The 16,348-nt window shown below is 44.0% G+C and overlaps 1 protein-coding gene across 1 annotated transcript; it reads left to right on the forward strand.

The window, feature by feature from the left end:
• The first annotated feature begins 4,718 nt into the window (after nucleotides 1-4,718).
• Nucleotides 4,719-11,786, forward strand: ets2 (v-ets avian erythroblastosis virus E26 oncogene homolog 2). The gene is made up of 10 exons (XM_017691392.2): nucleotides 4,719-4,989; nucleotides 5,366-5,431; nucleotides 7,132-7,252; nucleotides 7,527-7,646; nucleotides 7,760-7,957; nucleotides 8,049-8,129; nucleotides 8,281-8,499; nucleotides 8,652-8,915; nucleotides 9,005-9,123; nucleotides 9,417-11,786. The coding sequence occupies exons 2-10, from the start codon at nucleotides 5,372-5,374 to the stop codon at nucleotides 9,630-9,632; spliced, it is 1,398 nt and encodes a 465-aa protein (XP_017546881.1). The 5' UTR covers nucleotides 4,719-4,989; nucleotides 5,366-5,371; the 3' UTR covers nucleotides 9,633-11,786.
• The last annotated feature ends 4,562 nt before the right edge of the window (nucleotides 11,787-16,348 follow it).

The raw sequence follows: 16,348 nt of genomic DNA on the forward strand, positions 1-16,348 counted from the left end.
GCCATCAAACTCAAGGTTCTACCTCTTCTGAAATCGATCAAGTATTAAATTGCATACCGCCTCATTCCAGAGAGCGAGAGGCTGAACCCAAAAGAAAGAAAGGATTTTTGAAGGTTGTTGCTTTATAAATATTGGGTTTTTCCCTCTGCTGCGTGTCCTTTGTCCACTGTGTATCTCAGTAAATGGGTAGGTTTTCACTGTGCGGGTCTCAGTCTGACAGAGTGAGTCACTGGGCTCATCTGAAAGGCTTAAATGCATTAAATCACATTATAAAACGCATTGCTTGTGTTTTACACAGTTTAAGTAACTCACACATTCCACTCATGCCTTCATTCCTCGAGAGTAGGGGTTGGCAGTCGCTATCATGATGAATCACATCCCAGTAAGTTTGTGTGTGTATATTAGGGGTATGGTCAGTATGTCCAGAACAACTGTACAAAAGAAACCAATTCAGATTTATACCAATTATAAAGACCTGGTAAACATAAACAGTCAGTTTATAGTAACCACATAAACTGCACAGTAACAAATAGCTCATTGGACGTCGGCTGATTGTGGCATCGTCTTATTTTTCTAGTTTATTTTTACATTAACATTTTTTCTTCTGTGTGTGTCTTCTTTTATTTGTAGCTTATTTTTTTCAAATTGGAAAAACAAAACTCTGATGTATCCTGAAAATGCCTGTGAGGACTGTAATATTCCACCTTGTTCCACAAACTCAGCGTCCTCACAATCCGGAGAAATCTCTGTGGCAAGGCTAAAAACTCCTATTGAACCTGTGACTTTTGATCCCTCAGACAGCACTGCGTTAAAGCCGATATGCTTCTGTAATGAATAGAACCACGTGGGCCCGGGAGCACTTCGGAAAACCCTCGTCAGCAAACACAGCTCATCGCTATATCTACCAATACAAGTTAAGACTCTACCACCCAAAGCGAACGCCATATATCAGCAACGCCCGGAAACGCTGCTTATTTCTCTGGGCTGGGCTAAAGCTCGTCTAAGACAGGCTCGTGCAAAGTGACGAGTTCAAATTGTTTTTGGAAATGATAGAGGTTGTGTTATCTAGTTCAAAAGCCAGTGTCTGTGGCACCATTAGCACATGCTGCCATCTAGATCACATCTTTATAAGAGATGCCCCTGCTTGTTTCACCAGTACAGGCCAAGCCACATTCTGCATGTGTTACAACAGCAGTAAGACAGTGCGGGCGCTAGACCGGCCCTCCAGCAGCCCAGACCTGTTTCCTTTCGAAACCATGTGTCACATAATGAAGCACAATATACAAAAATAGAGACTGTGGACTGCAAGAATGGAAAAAAATGCAACGGGTGACCTCAGGATGAAAGGAAAGATGATGTAATGCAAGACAGCCCTGTCCCGAAGTGTTGCCGCCATTAAATCGACAACAACATTAAATCATCTTGTGTTTTTTTTTTTCCTACATTGTCAACTTTCTTGGAATTGGGTTTCTACATTTTTGGCCATATCATCCACTGCTACTCAGAACCATACGCGTTTTATTACTGCTGGATAGCTGCAGTGCAGTCACGCGGCAAACTGCAGTTATTACAGTATTACAGCGAAGGCATTAAATGATTAGTGGTGACTCACAGTCAAAACTCATCCAAGTTTGAGTGTTTGGGGGGAAAAAAAACGCAGCAAGGAATCAGAACTAAAAAAAAAAAGTGAAAGTAAAAGCACGTCTAGACTTCGACTGCGCTGAGAGTGCTGAGCTCTGCTTCTGACACCGAGAGAACACAAGCTTGTGGCGAGGTCTCGGGGTCTGCTGATGTTCTGTAACCGAGGGTGCAGCAGCTGTGAGCGTGAGTGCCTCAGTGGGATTGAGAAGTGGAGGCTGGGGGGCATGAGGGTCTGCAAATAAGTGATGGTGGCCAGCAGTGGGAGCAAGGAGGCAGCACAAAAGTGGAGAAGGCTGATCTCATTCACACTGCATAATGAATGAATGTGAGTGTAAAGCAGCACAGACGTGATAAACACTGGGGTGGGCAGGTGTGAAGCCCCCTGCTGTTGCTCACACACAGACGCACACACACACACACACACGCAAAGGTGAAAATGTGTAGATTTCAAAGGTGTAAAAGGTCTCACAGTCACACTGACAGGAGTATCTTGAGCTGGTCAGTTACATGTTTAATCATGAAGTCATGATTATTGTACATTAACATCTACATTAATATTAATAAGTCTGTTCATAAGTTCTATACGACTCAATAGTGAATGCTGACAATTTACAACCGGGTCCTATGCAAGTATTATTACTGTAAGAGAGTATCTCTGGAATACTATGAGAGGAAGTATTAGAGAATACAGAGGTATTACACAGAACCATACTAAGTATTCCAGCTTAGGACTTTTAGTGTTGCATGCTTAATAATAAAACACTTCATTATTATTAATATTAATAATAATAATTTGAATATGAACATTTCTTTCTTTCTTTTCCACTGACTTCTGTTTTACTGTACCTACATAACGCTAGCGGTAGTACTGAGTAGTTTGAGTATTGAGTATTGCTCCATCTCTAGTTCTGAGCCAAACTGCAATCTCAACAAACCAATGACTTTTTTCCTTTTTAAAATCAGATTTTTTTTTGCAAAATGAAGAACATCTTTGTTGAGGCGAGCCGACTGACCCCACAAAGAGCTAAACACGTCATTATTTTTGACATAGTAAGTCATGATTTTAAGAAAATTAATCTATTTTGAGTTACTTTGGAAAAAAATAAGTAATTATGTCGACAGATTGAGTCATTATTTCCAGTCAATGTTTCGAGAAAATAAGTTGTTATTTTGAGACACTATGTCAAAGTTTTGACATAATGCTGCCTGAGGGTTTCTCCTCTACCTCATTCTCTCTCTCTCTCTCTCTCTCTCTTTCTATCTCTCTCTCTCTCTCTCTCTCTCTCACCCTCACTCTCCTCTCTCTCTCTTTCTATCTCTCTCTCTCTCTCTCTCACCCTCACTCTCCTCTCTCTCATTCTATCTCTCTCTCTCTCCCTCTCTCTTTCTATCTCTCTCTCTCCCACTCTCCTCTCTCTGACTCTCTCTCTCTCACCCTCACTCTCCTCTCTCTCACCCTCACTCTCCTCTCTCTCTCCCTCACTCTCCCCTCTCTCTCTCTCCCTCTCTCATCTCTTTTTCTTTCTCTCCAACTCTCTCTCTCTTCCCCACTCTCTCTTTTTCTGTCTCTTTCTCTTTCCCTCACGCTCTCTCTCTCTCTCTTTCCCACTCTATCACTCACTCTTTCTCCCCCACTCTCTTTCTCTCTCTCCCACTCTATCACTCACTCTCTCTCCCCCACTCTCTCTCTTTCTCTCTCTCCCTCTCTCTCTCTTCCCCCCACTCTCTCTCTCTCTCCCTCACTCTCTCTCTCTCCCTCACTCTCTCTTCTCTCTCCCTCTCTCCCCACTCTCTCTCTCTTTCTCTCTCCCCCCATCTCTCACTCTCTCTCCCATCACTCACTCTCTCTCTCTCTCTCTCCCACTCTCTCTCTCTTTCTCTGTCTCTCTCTCTCCCCACTCTCTCTCTCATCACTCTCTCTCTCTCTCCCACTCTCTCTCTCTTTCTCTCTCTTTCTCTGTCTCTCTCTCTCTCCCCACTCTCTCTCTCATCACTCACTCTCTCTCTCTCCCACTCTATCACCCACCCCCCCTCTCTCTCTTTCTCCCACTCTCTCTCTCTTTCTCTCTCCCCTACTCTCTCTCTTTCTGTCTCTCTCTCTCTCTTTCCCATTCTATCACTCACCCCCCCACTCTCTCTTTCTCTCTCTCTCTCTCTCCCATCACTCACTCTCTCTCTCCTCCACTCTCTCTCTCTCTTACCCTCACTCTCCTCTCTCTCTCTGTCTGTCTCTCTCTCTCCTCTCTCTCCCTCTCTCTCTCACTCTCCTCTCTCTGTCTCTCTCTGTCTCTCACCCTCACTCTCCTCTTTCTCTCTCTTGCGCTCTCTCTCTCTGTCTCTCTCTCTCTCCTCTCTCTCCCTCTCTCTCTCACTCTCCTCTCTCTGTCTCTCACCCTCACTCTCCTCTCTCTCTCTCTCTCTCTCTCTCTCTCTGTTTCTCATCTCTCTTTCTCTCTCCCCCCCACTCTCTCTCTTTCTCTCTCCAACTCTTTTTCTCTCCCCCACTCTCTCTTTCTGTCTCTTTCTCTTTCCCTCCCACTCTATCACTCACTCTTTCTCCCCCCTCTCTCTTTCTCTCTTTTTCTCTGTCTCTCTCTCTCTCCCCACTCTCCTCTCTCTGTCTCTCTCTGTCTCTCACCCTCACTCTCCTCTTTCTCTCTCTCGTGCTCTCTCTCTCTTTCTCTCTCTCTCTCTCTCCTCTCTCCCACTCTCTCTTTCTCTGTCTCTCTCTCTCCCCACTCTCTCTCTCATCACTCACTCTCTCTCTCCCACTCTATCATCCACTCCCCCCTCTCTCTCTCTTTCTCCCATTCTCTCTCTTTCTCTCTCCCCTACTCTCTCTTTCTGTCTCTCTCTCTCTCTTTCCCATTCTATCACTCACTCTCTCTCCCCTACTCTCTCTTTCTGTCTCTCTCTCTCTCTTTCCCATTCTATCACTCACTCTCTCTCCCCCCACTCTCTCTCTTTGTCTCTCTCCCACTCTATCACCCCCCCCCCCCTCTCTCTCTCTCTCTCTCTCTCATTCTCTCACCCTTTAGCTCCTCCCTCTCAGACTGGCCTCGCGCTAAAAGAGCAAAGCTCCGCGTGCGGCTCCATTCAGCAGGCGGATCTACAGCGCAGAGCTCATAAAGCCTGAGCTCTCACATTTGCTGCGACGTTACAGAGAAACACACACACACACACACGCACACACACACCCCTCCGCAGACAAACACTCACACACCGCCAGAGAAACACCCGCCGCCGGAGAAAAGGCCCTACAGCGCTGTGAGGACTACGCGGGGCTGGTGTTCACCGTCTGTCCGCCGTCGGATATTTGGCCGCCCGCTGTGAGGAGACGCTCAACAGGTCAGTGCGCTCGGCTAGCAGCGCTGCGGTGATGAGGAGAGACAGCCGCTCGCTTTATTTCAGTGTCTGTGCTTTAATGTAATGTCCGCACAGCTCGCAGGCGGCAAACGGACCTTTTCCCTGATGTGATTGAGGCTTGTGTGTAGTAAACCCATTATGTGGTGCCCATTAATCTAATCAGAGAGGGACCGTCCGCCACCCTGACGACCACCATGAGTCATTTCTGGAACTCACTGAAACCCAGAGTCTGGAAACTGAAATGTAAACTAAAGAGGAACAGAAAATGGCACTGAGCTCCAGGAAAACGCATAACGTAGACTGCTTTAAACCTGTGGTCAGTGTGTTCAGATGACAACCAGCTATTTTCAATCCACAGGTTCCAATGTGTGACCTCAGCATGGACCAGGTGACCCCCATGTCATCAGGCTACCGCTGTCTGAAGGTAAGTCTGGCAGACTGAGCTTCTTTCTCATGAAAGCGTTAAAATAGCTGGTAACAGCTATAAATATGCGAAAGTGGGCTTTATAGATACATTCTACAGATTTATTGTAGTAAAGTTTACAAAAGAACGCCAGCCACGTAATGTAGATGATCATAAGATAGTGCTAGAGGTATATTATACAGAGGCGAGGTTGGCTAGTGTAGTACACTGTAGACTGGGGTTCAATCCCCTGCCCAGATAAGCCACCTACATTAAACCAATGAGAGTCCTTGGGCAAGACTCCTAACGCCACCTTCGCCTGCCTGTGTAAAGTTGCTCTGGATAAGAGTGTCTGCGAAATGTAGGCAAGAAGATTATAATCTTATAAATACATTATTACTGACGTATTACAACCCTATAGAAACATCATCGTTTTTATTGCATCACTGCAGCCCTTTTTTGCAGTCTGACAGTCTGCAGTCTTTTGCAGTCAGTTTGAGTTATGCTTAAGTTTAAACTCAATCCAGGTGCTTCTCTCCCAAATTTCCTCTCCACAAAGGTACTAAACTGTGACTGGGGTGGGACCCTCAATGACACATTTCAGGCCCTTTAGTCAGGGAACAGAACTGAACCATAATCCACTGAAATGATCTGTTCTAAGCTGGACTGACTCCACACACCCCGCCTCGCCTCCAGGCTTTTATTCTACTGTTCTGTTTTAAATCATTCGGTTATGAAAAGATACAAATACCAACTTTTCACCTGGAGAAACTGCACAGTTGAACCTTAAAACCACTGCTGTACCTTTGAAAGAACATTTACATTGGTTTGTACCTTGATGAACGAAAGATGTACCTGCACAGAACCTTTATTTCTAACCGTGCAGTGCATGTAAGACGCCACTACCAAGCGTATAGAACCGCAATCTTATCTGTTCTATTTTGGTGGTTCGTTTTGTTGGACCCCGCTACATACCCCCTGTGTACATCTGATCTAATGTATCTGATATGAACCTGAAGTGCTGTGTTAACGATTAACGTTCATTGCCGAAGAACCGAGCTTGTGAAGTGTAAATGTCACTTGCAGTTGGCAGAAGCAGCTTATTAATAAAGCTTGCCAAAGATGTTTGTTGGATATCTGTCTGCACCTTTGCACAATCATAACAAGGACGTGCAGGAGAAGCTTCGCTGCAGCCATCATGGGAAAAATCTGTGTCGACGCTAATCTAATCTAAAGAGAACAGTGGTTGATTTAATCTGATCTGAACAGAGTAGGGCTGCTGCCGCCTGATTGGACGAGAACTCCTTTGGACTCTGAGCGGCCAGCGCCCACGCAGCCCCGCTGCTGCGGAACAGGAAAGCCAAATATGGTCGTGTGCTGGCGCTGGCTTGGGGCAGTTCACCCAGGCAGCTCGAGTTTGAGCAATCATGGCAGTCGAGATAGGGAGTGCCTGCTGGGATTTTCCTGCTGCGTACCAAATTATCTGTGTACCAAATTACCAACGTGACTGTCAACAGCCAGTCTGAAGATCTAATGATTCATTGTCTGGGTTCTATGAACATAATGAGTGAACCTGTCAATCAGTTCTTAGTGAACAACATATTCTTCACACACCATTGACCTCAATTAGTGACATAACATAATGGCCTTTTAATGCAGTGCAGCAATAACTGTAATGTGCTCCCTCCCAATAACGCAATCTGTTGTGCTTGTTTTTACAGAGGCAGGTAGCCTTTGAGCTCTTTGATGACCCCATGTCTCTGTTCTCTGGGTTTTACCCATCAGTGGAGGAGGAGCAGGCTGCTCAAGAGGTTCCCTCAGGTCTGGACTGTGTTCCACAAGGTGAGATGCCAACACAGCGCAAGCGAAATGCCTGTTTATATCACTGGTATACAGTGTACATGAGATCTGCTGACTCTGTAAACTGTGGACTGCTGAACTTGAGTCCTGCTAAGAGGTTTCGAAGAGGCAGATCAAGTCATTTTAGAAATACTGAGCCGACCAAAACAACATGAGCAACCCCAAGCAGACAAAAACACTGATTTGTTCCTGTAATGTTTGGCTGTGCTGTGGCCGCTCATCCAGGTCTTAATTGTGTTGTGTTTTCGTCTCTCAGACCTGGGCCCATGCTCCGTGCCTCTGCTGACACCCTGCAGTAAAGCAGTCATGAGTCAGGCTTTGAAGGACAGCTTTAACGGCTTTTCCAAAGTGCAGCGTATCTGCGGCATCTCCAACAGTGAGTATTTCCCAGCCTTCTGAAGAACCCATACATGAAAATAGCTGAGTAGGGAAACTTCATTCAAATGCATTCAAATTTAGTAACGTTATATTTAAACATTTATTAACCAGACCCACGCAAATGGAGCAAACAGCATGTCCTGCAGTGGCTGCACTGGGCTTCCGGTGAGTTCAGCCTCACCAACGTCAACTTCTTCAAGTTTGATATGAGCGGCCAGGAGCTGTGTGACCTGGGAAAGGAGGGCTTCCTGGACCTGGCTCCAGACTTTGTTGGTGATATCCTCTGGGAGCACCTGGAGCAGATGATAGGTAAGCTGAGCTCTTCTGTCCTGCACAGTGTGTACAAATGCATCCTGCACTACACAGGCTGAACTAACCTGGACCTTGGTTTCTTCTCCAGCCTGTCAGGAGAGCAGTGAGGTGAAAGCGCTTTCCTGTCCTGCTCCAAGTGAATCAAACTGGATGAGCAGCAACTCTGTAGGTGAGTATTAAGACTTGCAGTGGAAGATGTGGTGAATTTTCCCAAAGGCTAATTTATTTCTGTATTATAGAAAGCAACTTTTATTTTTAAGGCAAATGCACAGTTATGTTACGGTTATTTTAAAAAAGCCTGAATGTGTTTTTATCTGAAGGTTTCGGACTGGAGGACACGCAGTGTGTGCTGCAGGTTTCAGACAGCAGTAGTAGCCTCCTGAGGGAGCTGTTTGAGGCTCCGGAGAATCCTACTCATTTGATCTCCGACCAGGACTTCTCCATGTTCCCCAAGCCTCGACTGAGCACTGTCAATGTCAGCTACATCAGCCAGGAGTACCCAAACAGCAAAGCAACACCACCATGCCTCACCACACCTTGTGAGTTTCACCATCTCTATGTTCTGTTTTACTTTCTTGTCACTGGTTAACATAGCAAGAATGTAGTTCCTCAGGCATCCTACCTGAGTCCGGTTATTAAGCAGCATCACCCAGCTCTGACTTTAAGTTAATGTGTCTGTTTTGTGCTGCAGTCTCATCCCTTGAGAAGACATCTATAGAGAGTCTGGACAGTGTGGATGGATCAGAGTGTGTGCTGCGTTCCTGGGGCAGTCAGTCCTCTCTCGCCGACACCCAGCGCGTCCCCTCTCATGACAGCTTTGATGATGAGTACACCGCTGCGCCACTGAGTCTTGGCAAGCAGGGTCTGTCCTTTAAGGACTATGTTCAGGAGAGAAACGAACCGCTGGAGCAGGGCAAACCTGTCATCCCTGCCGCTGTGCTCGCTGGATTTACCGGTGAGTGTCGTGGCTGTTCACTTTTAATCTCTGCATTCTCTGGCGCACTCGGTCTAATTAAACGCTTGCTTTTTTGTGCCCCTGTTTAGGAAGTGGACCTATCCAGCTGTGGCAGTTCCTCTTGGAGCTTTTGACCGACACAACCTGCCAGGGCATCATTAGCTGGACGGGAGACGGATGGGAGTTCAAACTCACCGACCCTGATGAGGTAAGAAGGCCAGAAAAAACGATTAGGGTGAAACTGAGGATTCAACTGCATTAATCTTCTAATGTTAAAATCTATTGTAATCAATTATAATAATGTCTAATAAACCGTGCACTCATTTACTACATTAAACTACCATAATCCATGCCAATCATCCACATTTGAGCCATCGAATGGCATTTTTAATAACTGTAATCAGATTAAACCATTATCACATCAGAGATTTACATCCATAGTGTGACATGAAGGCACTATTGAACCAGAGGCCTCATTTTTGGTCTTGTGTCACTCTGCAGGTTGCACGGCGCTGGGGCCGCCGAAAGAACAAGCCCAAGATGAACTACGAGAAGCTCAGCCGCGGCCTGCGTTACTACTACGACAAGAACATCATCCACAAGACGTCCGGGAAGCGCTACGTCTACCGCTTCGTCTGCGACTTGCATAACCTTCTGGGTTACACCGCCGAAGAGCTGCACAGCATGCTGGGAGTGCAGCCCGACACGGAGGACTGAGCCAAGCAACCGCCTCTGAGGAGGGGTGTTCGTGTGACAGAGCAGAGGGGGAAAACTCCTCAGGTCCACTGTCATGGTCTAGGCCTTTTTAAAAGGTCTGCGTCCTGAGTGACGCAGCACTGCGGTTGCACTTGAAGCCTCTGCCCCGGCTGAGGAGCGGAGCGCCGATTTTCTTTTTCCAGAGCTGGACGTACCTCTGGCTGTTTATGACTGACTGCCATGCTCCAGCGAGACACGGCCGCTAAAGACGGCCAAATGCCCTGTGTGAACCGAAAAACCACACCAGGCTTCAAGCTGCGCAGATGTGACTTAATCTCATGCTCTATCTTTGGGAAATGATTATTTCTTTATAAAAATGGATTGCTTAAGTCAGCCAATCTGGGCACAAAGGGTACAACAGAAGTCTGTTTATGCCAGTCGTTTTACAGAGAGAAATTTTTTGTACATGTCGTCAGGGAGAGCCCGGAACGCCTCAGATCAAGACTGCTGTTGTGTGACGAGTGCTATTGCCTTCACTGGCTTGCTAAGTGCTTTAAATTCAGTGCTGATGTGTTTGCAGCCCTGCACGCCTCTGCTTTCTCTGCTGCGAGAGAGAGAGCCAGCACTGTGCCTCATTCAGTCACGTGACTGCAACTTCTGCTGCCATCGAAGCTTACAGGCCAATAGGTTCAGCTGTATATTTTGTTGCCATCTGATTACGATCTCACTTTTCACTAGACTATGATTGTAAATGAAATACAATGTACAGTTAATTTTATGAATGTTTTGATCGCAGCTGCTGTACTGAAGCACATTTCGTGCAAGGGTTGTTTTTGGTTGCTTTTACAGAGGCCAAAGTGACATTCCAGTCAGTATTTATTACATTTTTTGTGCATTAATTGCGCACTAAAGTTAATAGCAAGTTAATAGAGAACAACACACTTGTAAAGACCTTGCCTGTAGGATTCAAATGTCAGATAGGATGTCAGATCCTGAAACGGGAGGAGAGATTTGTGGGGGTTTTTAAGATGTTTAAACCATGATGTAAATCTTATCAACCTGGGTTGCTGAAAAATAATTACACCTGCTGTAAGTAAGTTTTATTTATCTTTTTTACTTCTGAATATTTAGTTCCATTTATGTAAATCAGAGCCTTAACGGCACTCAGAGGAAACTACGGATGCTAATGGTTGGAATAGTTCTTCTTTCTTGTGGCTAGTCCTCTTGTGTACAGGGCATTTTGATAGGAAAAACTGACCTTGCTGCTCTTAGTATTAAGACGTATCACTGCTCTTGAAAACAGTTAAGCTACATTGTCTACTCTGCAGCCACATCTCGGGATGAAATTGCATAAGTTTAAAAGAAATTGTCACTTGTTTCATTCTAAATATTACATGTTAAAATTCAATGTTAAAGATGACGCCTTCTTATGAAACTTGTTTGTGAATGTTTTGTTGTAAAAATGAAACAAGGTCATGTTAGAAGTTTAACATGTATTGTGAAACTAACTGCTTGGACCTGTTTAATAGTCAAATGTTACCATCGTTCTTGCCTCGTGTGTTCATAAAAACTATTTTTCTACGTATTTTCCTTTTTATTCTCATCTATTCTTATGTACTAAATACAGCATTTTGTTTTTTAATAAAAAGGGATATTGTGAGAAGCAGCAGAGTGGAGCCATTAGCAGTGATAGCGGGATCAGCCGATCCTTCTTCAGATATAAGGGTCCAAATAGATAAGAAAGACATGACTGACCCTAGACCAGCACACTTTATCAAAGCAGAAAACCACTCACAGTCCAGGCACGCTGCTCGAAAGACAAATACCGCCACGTAATATGTGTGTAAATGTCAGAGAAAATGTGTCACTGACGCCGTGACAGCCACCTGTCATGAGTCAGGTATTCAGCAGTTTCACTGTTTTGTCTGGAAATAATGCAGATTACACCTTAGGGAAGGTTTGAGTGACCAAACTCCATCCTATTGTCCATCTAATGTTTGGTCCTAATTACTGTGACAGAATAGTGCTTGACCAATAAGCACAGCATGGCTCTGCTTTGCTCATTGTTAGTCAGGTGGCTTACTTGCATAAATCGTGCTATGTTGAGATTCATCGTTCTTCATTGTGGAGACACTGTTGTCTGTATTTGCTGTGAAATAAACATTTTCCAAATGACTTGAGGCGTGGTTGCACGTCAGTTCTTCATTTAAAGGAATACTGTGGTACTAGCTACGAGGCTAATGGGGCTAACAAGTAGCCGTGCTCCAAACTGTGTCAAGCTGTTGTTTACATGATGTGGCCAAAAGTTTGTGGACACCTGATCACACCTATATGAGCCCCCACCCCTCCTTTTTGGCTATGGCAGCCTCTACTCTTCTGGGAAGGTTTCCCACAAGATGTTGCAGTGTGTTTGTGGGAATTTGTGCCCATTTAATCAAACAAGTATTAATAAGATCAGGCACTGATGTGGGCTGGGAGGGCCGGGCTCACAATTGATGTTCCAGTTCATTCCAAAGGTGTACAGTGGGGTGGAGGCCAGACTGCTGCCACAAAGTTGGACGCATATCATTGTCTGAAATGTCTTAATGCTAATGCCTATAGCATTAACATTACCCAAACTCTGATGAACAGCCCCAGACCATTATGCCTCCTCCACCGAACTTTACTGTTTGTACTACACAAAGCCCAGATTCATCCATCAAACTTGCCGATAGTAAAGCATGATTCATCTGTCCAGAGAACACATTTACGCTGCTCCAGAGTCAAGTAGTCCAGAGTGTTATACAATCATTCTTCGCTTTATCACTTCTTGACACTTTCATTTCACAATAATAGCATTTGGTATCACTGTCGCCTCACAGCAAGAAGGGCCTGGGTTCGATTCCCTGGCCGGGCGACCAAGGTCCTTAGTGTGTAGTTGGCATGTTCTCCCCATGTCTGCGTGGGTTTCCTCTGGGTACTGCAGTTTCCTCCCACAGTCCAAAGAAATGCAATCAGACCGACTGGACATGCTAAATTGCCCCTAGGTGTGAATGTGTGTGAATGTGTATGTCTGTCTGTCTGCCCTGCGATGGAATGGTTACCTGTCCAGGGTGTGTCCTGCTTTCCACTCAATGACAGCTGGGATAGGCTCCAGCACCCCCCGTGACCCTGAGGGAGAAGCAGCTTAGAAGATGTCTGTGTGTGTGTGTGTGTGTGTGTGTGTGTGTGTGTGTGTGTGTGTGTGTGTGTGTGTGTGAGAGAGAGAGAGATTTAGGGTCACTGAGCTCTTCAGTACAACCCATTCTACTACTAATGTTTGTCTGTGGGGTCCTCATGGCTGTGTGCTTGATTTTATACACCTGTTAGCAATGAGTGTGGCTTAAATACCTGAACTCCACACTTTTGGCCATTTTTGCAAACAGACTTGCTTAAATAGCTTCTGAAACTATGACATACTGTCATCGATAATGACAAAAATGCAGGCAAAAGCCAAGCTGTTTTAGCGATGAGTCGTACTTCTGTCCTTTTTCATAGATAACAGAGGGTCTTATAATGTCTGACACCGCATAAGCAAATCTTTTTGAGGTTACCTCACTTGATGTGGTTGAGGCAAGCATGTGGTGATTTAGGCTACATTCAAATTACAAGCCTCGTTGCTCAAATCTGATTTTTTGCTCAAATCCGATCTCTCTGATTTGATGGTTCACACTCGTTTAGGTAAGCGATTTAAATCTGTCGTCAATGTGATGAACCGGCGTCCTGAACTGACCCTCATGAGCTCCTCCTACTCAGTAACGTCACGCGACTGAATCACTGCATCATCAGCACAAACTAACGAGCAGAACGAGCTTCGCTGAGAAGATCATTAACTCTGATCAGCTCTCAGCTTCATTATTAGAGTCAGACGATGGAGCAAAAGGTGAGATGAGCTGCTTTTCCACCATTTAAAGGCTTTAACTTCTGTGCGACACTGCTGCCAGAGTAGCAATGAATGACGTCGCTGGCACAGCAGAGAAAAAAACACATGAATTCCAACCTGAGCTTCACATTATGGTCACATGGCCATGAATCGGACACGTATCCGATCTAGGATTTGAAGAGATCAGATTCGCGTGTCCACACAGCCCTGAAAACATCAGATCTTTAACTTTAACCTGGTAATGTGAGCCTGATACAGTTTGAAGCTAATTGACTTGTTCTCTACATTGGCCTGGTGCAAAATGAGCAAACTTTGGACACCTTGCTTTGGCTGATTAAATACTAATTTTATAATTCATTTATTTAAAGAATTTGATTTCTTACCAAGTACTTTCATCTAAAACAGAGCTGAGTTTTACAGCATCATCTTATCCTGTGTGTATTCTATGACAAAGTGAATCACCTTCAGGCTTACATTCAACACCTAATGCTCACACTGCAAAGGCTCACACTTACACAAAGCATTTAAATGCCCTCACTGCTCCGTCACACACACACACACACACACACAGACACAGCATGCGTCTCCACTCAACAGTCAGCAATCGCACTGAGGCAGCAGGGGGAGGGGAGGCTGTAAGCAAACTGACACATACTTGCACAGTCAGGTTTTTTGTGTACTGACATGGTGTGAACAGTGTTGTAAGAGTTTGATGTAAGTACACACTGTGCCCAGTGTTGAAAAGGTTTGATGCAATCCCTTTTTCTGTACAGTAAATCCTATAACCTGTTCAGGAAATCCCACAACTCACATTAAACACAGTGGAAAAGGCCATCACAGGAAAATTTCACAAATTACATACGAATAAACTAAAGTCATTACTGAGAATGAGGGCAATAAAAAGCCTGCTACTCACCTCCTCCACTGTCTGATGTGTTATCTCCACTGCAATAATGTGAGTTTCATAGAGCACAACAGCAGAATATTACACGGTGTACCTTTAAAGTAATTACGTTGGTGGTGGAGTCATTTCGTCCGCAATAAAACACAGGCCTGCCTGTAGTTATGCCAAACCTGAAGAGAATGAATCTCTCATTTTTTATTCTTCTTTAGCATTTCTTTCTATAACTTTATAGAATATAAAACTTCTTCTTCTTTCTATAACTTCTATCACTTTATTAAAACACCTACCATTTACTTCTAGTCGATGGGCCTCAATCATCAATATACTCCTAAGTTTATTTCTTAAACGTGTTTTTGAGAAAAGTTCTAAGGAATAGTTAACGTCGGGTTCGTGACGTGTTCTTAAAATGCAGAATTGTTTACACCTTTGTGCTCTTGAGTGTGTGTAAATTCTGTTCTTACCCAAGAACAGATCACAAATAGGAAAACACTGGTGAATGTCATAACCTTCGTAAGTGGGTTTTAAGAACCAAATTCTTCTCCAGAACGTTCGATGAATGAGGCTCAACGTTAGTAAGTAAACTTGATCTATAGAGCACTTTTCGAAACCAGAAGGCCAGAAGAAAATATTAAAGCAAATGTGTAAAAAAACACAATAAAATAAGATTGAGGCTCAGTGAAAATACCTAAAACACGCCACAAAACACCAGAAAAACAAGTAAGGCGCACATTAAAACCTAACATGCATTGGAAGGCCTTAAAAGGTGGGTTTTATTAAAGTTGGGTTTTTATTTTTTATTTTATTTTGGCCGTCGAGTGTCTAATATCAGTGGGAGGATGGTTCCGAAGTTTAGGTGCAGAAGCAGCAAATGTTCCCCCTTTGCTTTCATTTTGCTTTTGGAACAGTCAAAAGCCCAAGAGGACCTCAAATACCTCACACATGTATAGGGAATTAACAATGTGTCACGCTTGGCTCCTCCCACTCCACAAATGTGCTTTTTGTTTACCTTTTTGTCCACGTGTTTTCTTTGTTTTGGTTTTTTGGTCCAGCCCCCTTGTTTAGTGACTCATCTATTTCACCTGTTTCCCGCTTGTCCCTTATCATCCCTGTGATTATTTAAGCCTTGTGTTTGCCCCTAGTTTTCACTGGTCTTTGTTTGTAAGACTGTTTGATCGTGCTGTTTGATGTTTGTTGGATGCACTCTTCAAAGAGTATGTGTTGTTTGAAGAGTTTTGTTTATTTCTGGTCTTTGTTTATTTCTGGTCTGGTTTATTTCTTGACCGTGACCGATTTGCCCTTAATAAAAGTCGCTTATCTCAAGCATATGCGCCTCCTCACTTCCCACCGTTACACAATGTATGAAAATCGCTGTCAGAGTCTGGAAAATTTTTTTAAAATATGGAACCCTTTTTTGGAGTGTTTAGCCAATGTGCATAACCACTAGGTGTTTCATCTTACCTGCTTTATTTACCTATTATTTAATCGATCTTATTTATTTCCACTGCTCAGTTGATTCTGTGGATGTTTGTGAGCCTACTGTAGTGTGCCCCTTGTTTCTATTGTGTCTGTTATTTTATTTTATTTTATAATATTTTTCTTTTTATCTTTAAAAATGCTGAATCATTGTTAATGTTATGGAAGCATGTAATGTGAAAACAGTATAAATAAATATATATAAAAAAACAAAAATAAATATCACTGCTGTCAGAACACAATTTTGTTCAGATCACAATTTTTCAGTTTTTGACATACTTTGAAAATGCCTGTTGCCCTTTATGCCCACTATAAAGAAGTGGTTCCACTGACTAACTTTAAAAGTAAAGCAGGTGTTTATCCTTCGCCTGTAAAGCTCATCATCAAAATCATTTTGGAGATACGAGGCCTTTATTCTCAACAACAGCGATATATTCAGGGGCTTTGCTACGTAAGGCC

The sequence above is a fragment of the Pygocentrus nattereri genome, chromosome 18 (genome assembly GCF_015220715.1).
Source record: "Pygocentrus nattereri isolate fPygNat1 chromosome 18, fPygNat1.pri, whole genome shotgun sequence".
Taxonomy (NCBI): Eukaryota; Metazoa; Chordata; class Actinopteri; order Characiformes; family Serrasalmidae; genus Pygocentrus; species Pygocentrus nattereri.

What these genes read in the sequence shown, in the direction of transcription:
- ets2 (XM_017691392.2), top strand. Translation starts at nt 5,372, where the DNA reads ATGTGTGACCTCAGCATGGACCAGGTGACCCCCATGTCATCAGGCTAC. An exon ending in TCTGGACTGTGTTCCACAAG is followed by an intron (nt 7,253 to 7,526) that starts GTGAGATGCCAA and finishes TTCGTCTCTCAG; the next exon opens with ACCTGGGCCCATGCTCCGTG. An exon ending in ACCATGCCTCACCACACCTT is followed by an intron (nt 8,500 to 8,651) that starts GTGAGTTTCACC and finishes TTTGTGCTGCAG; the next exon opens with TCTCATCCCTTGAGAAGACA.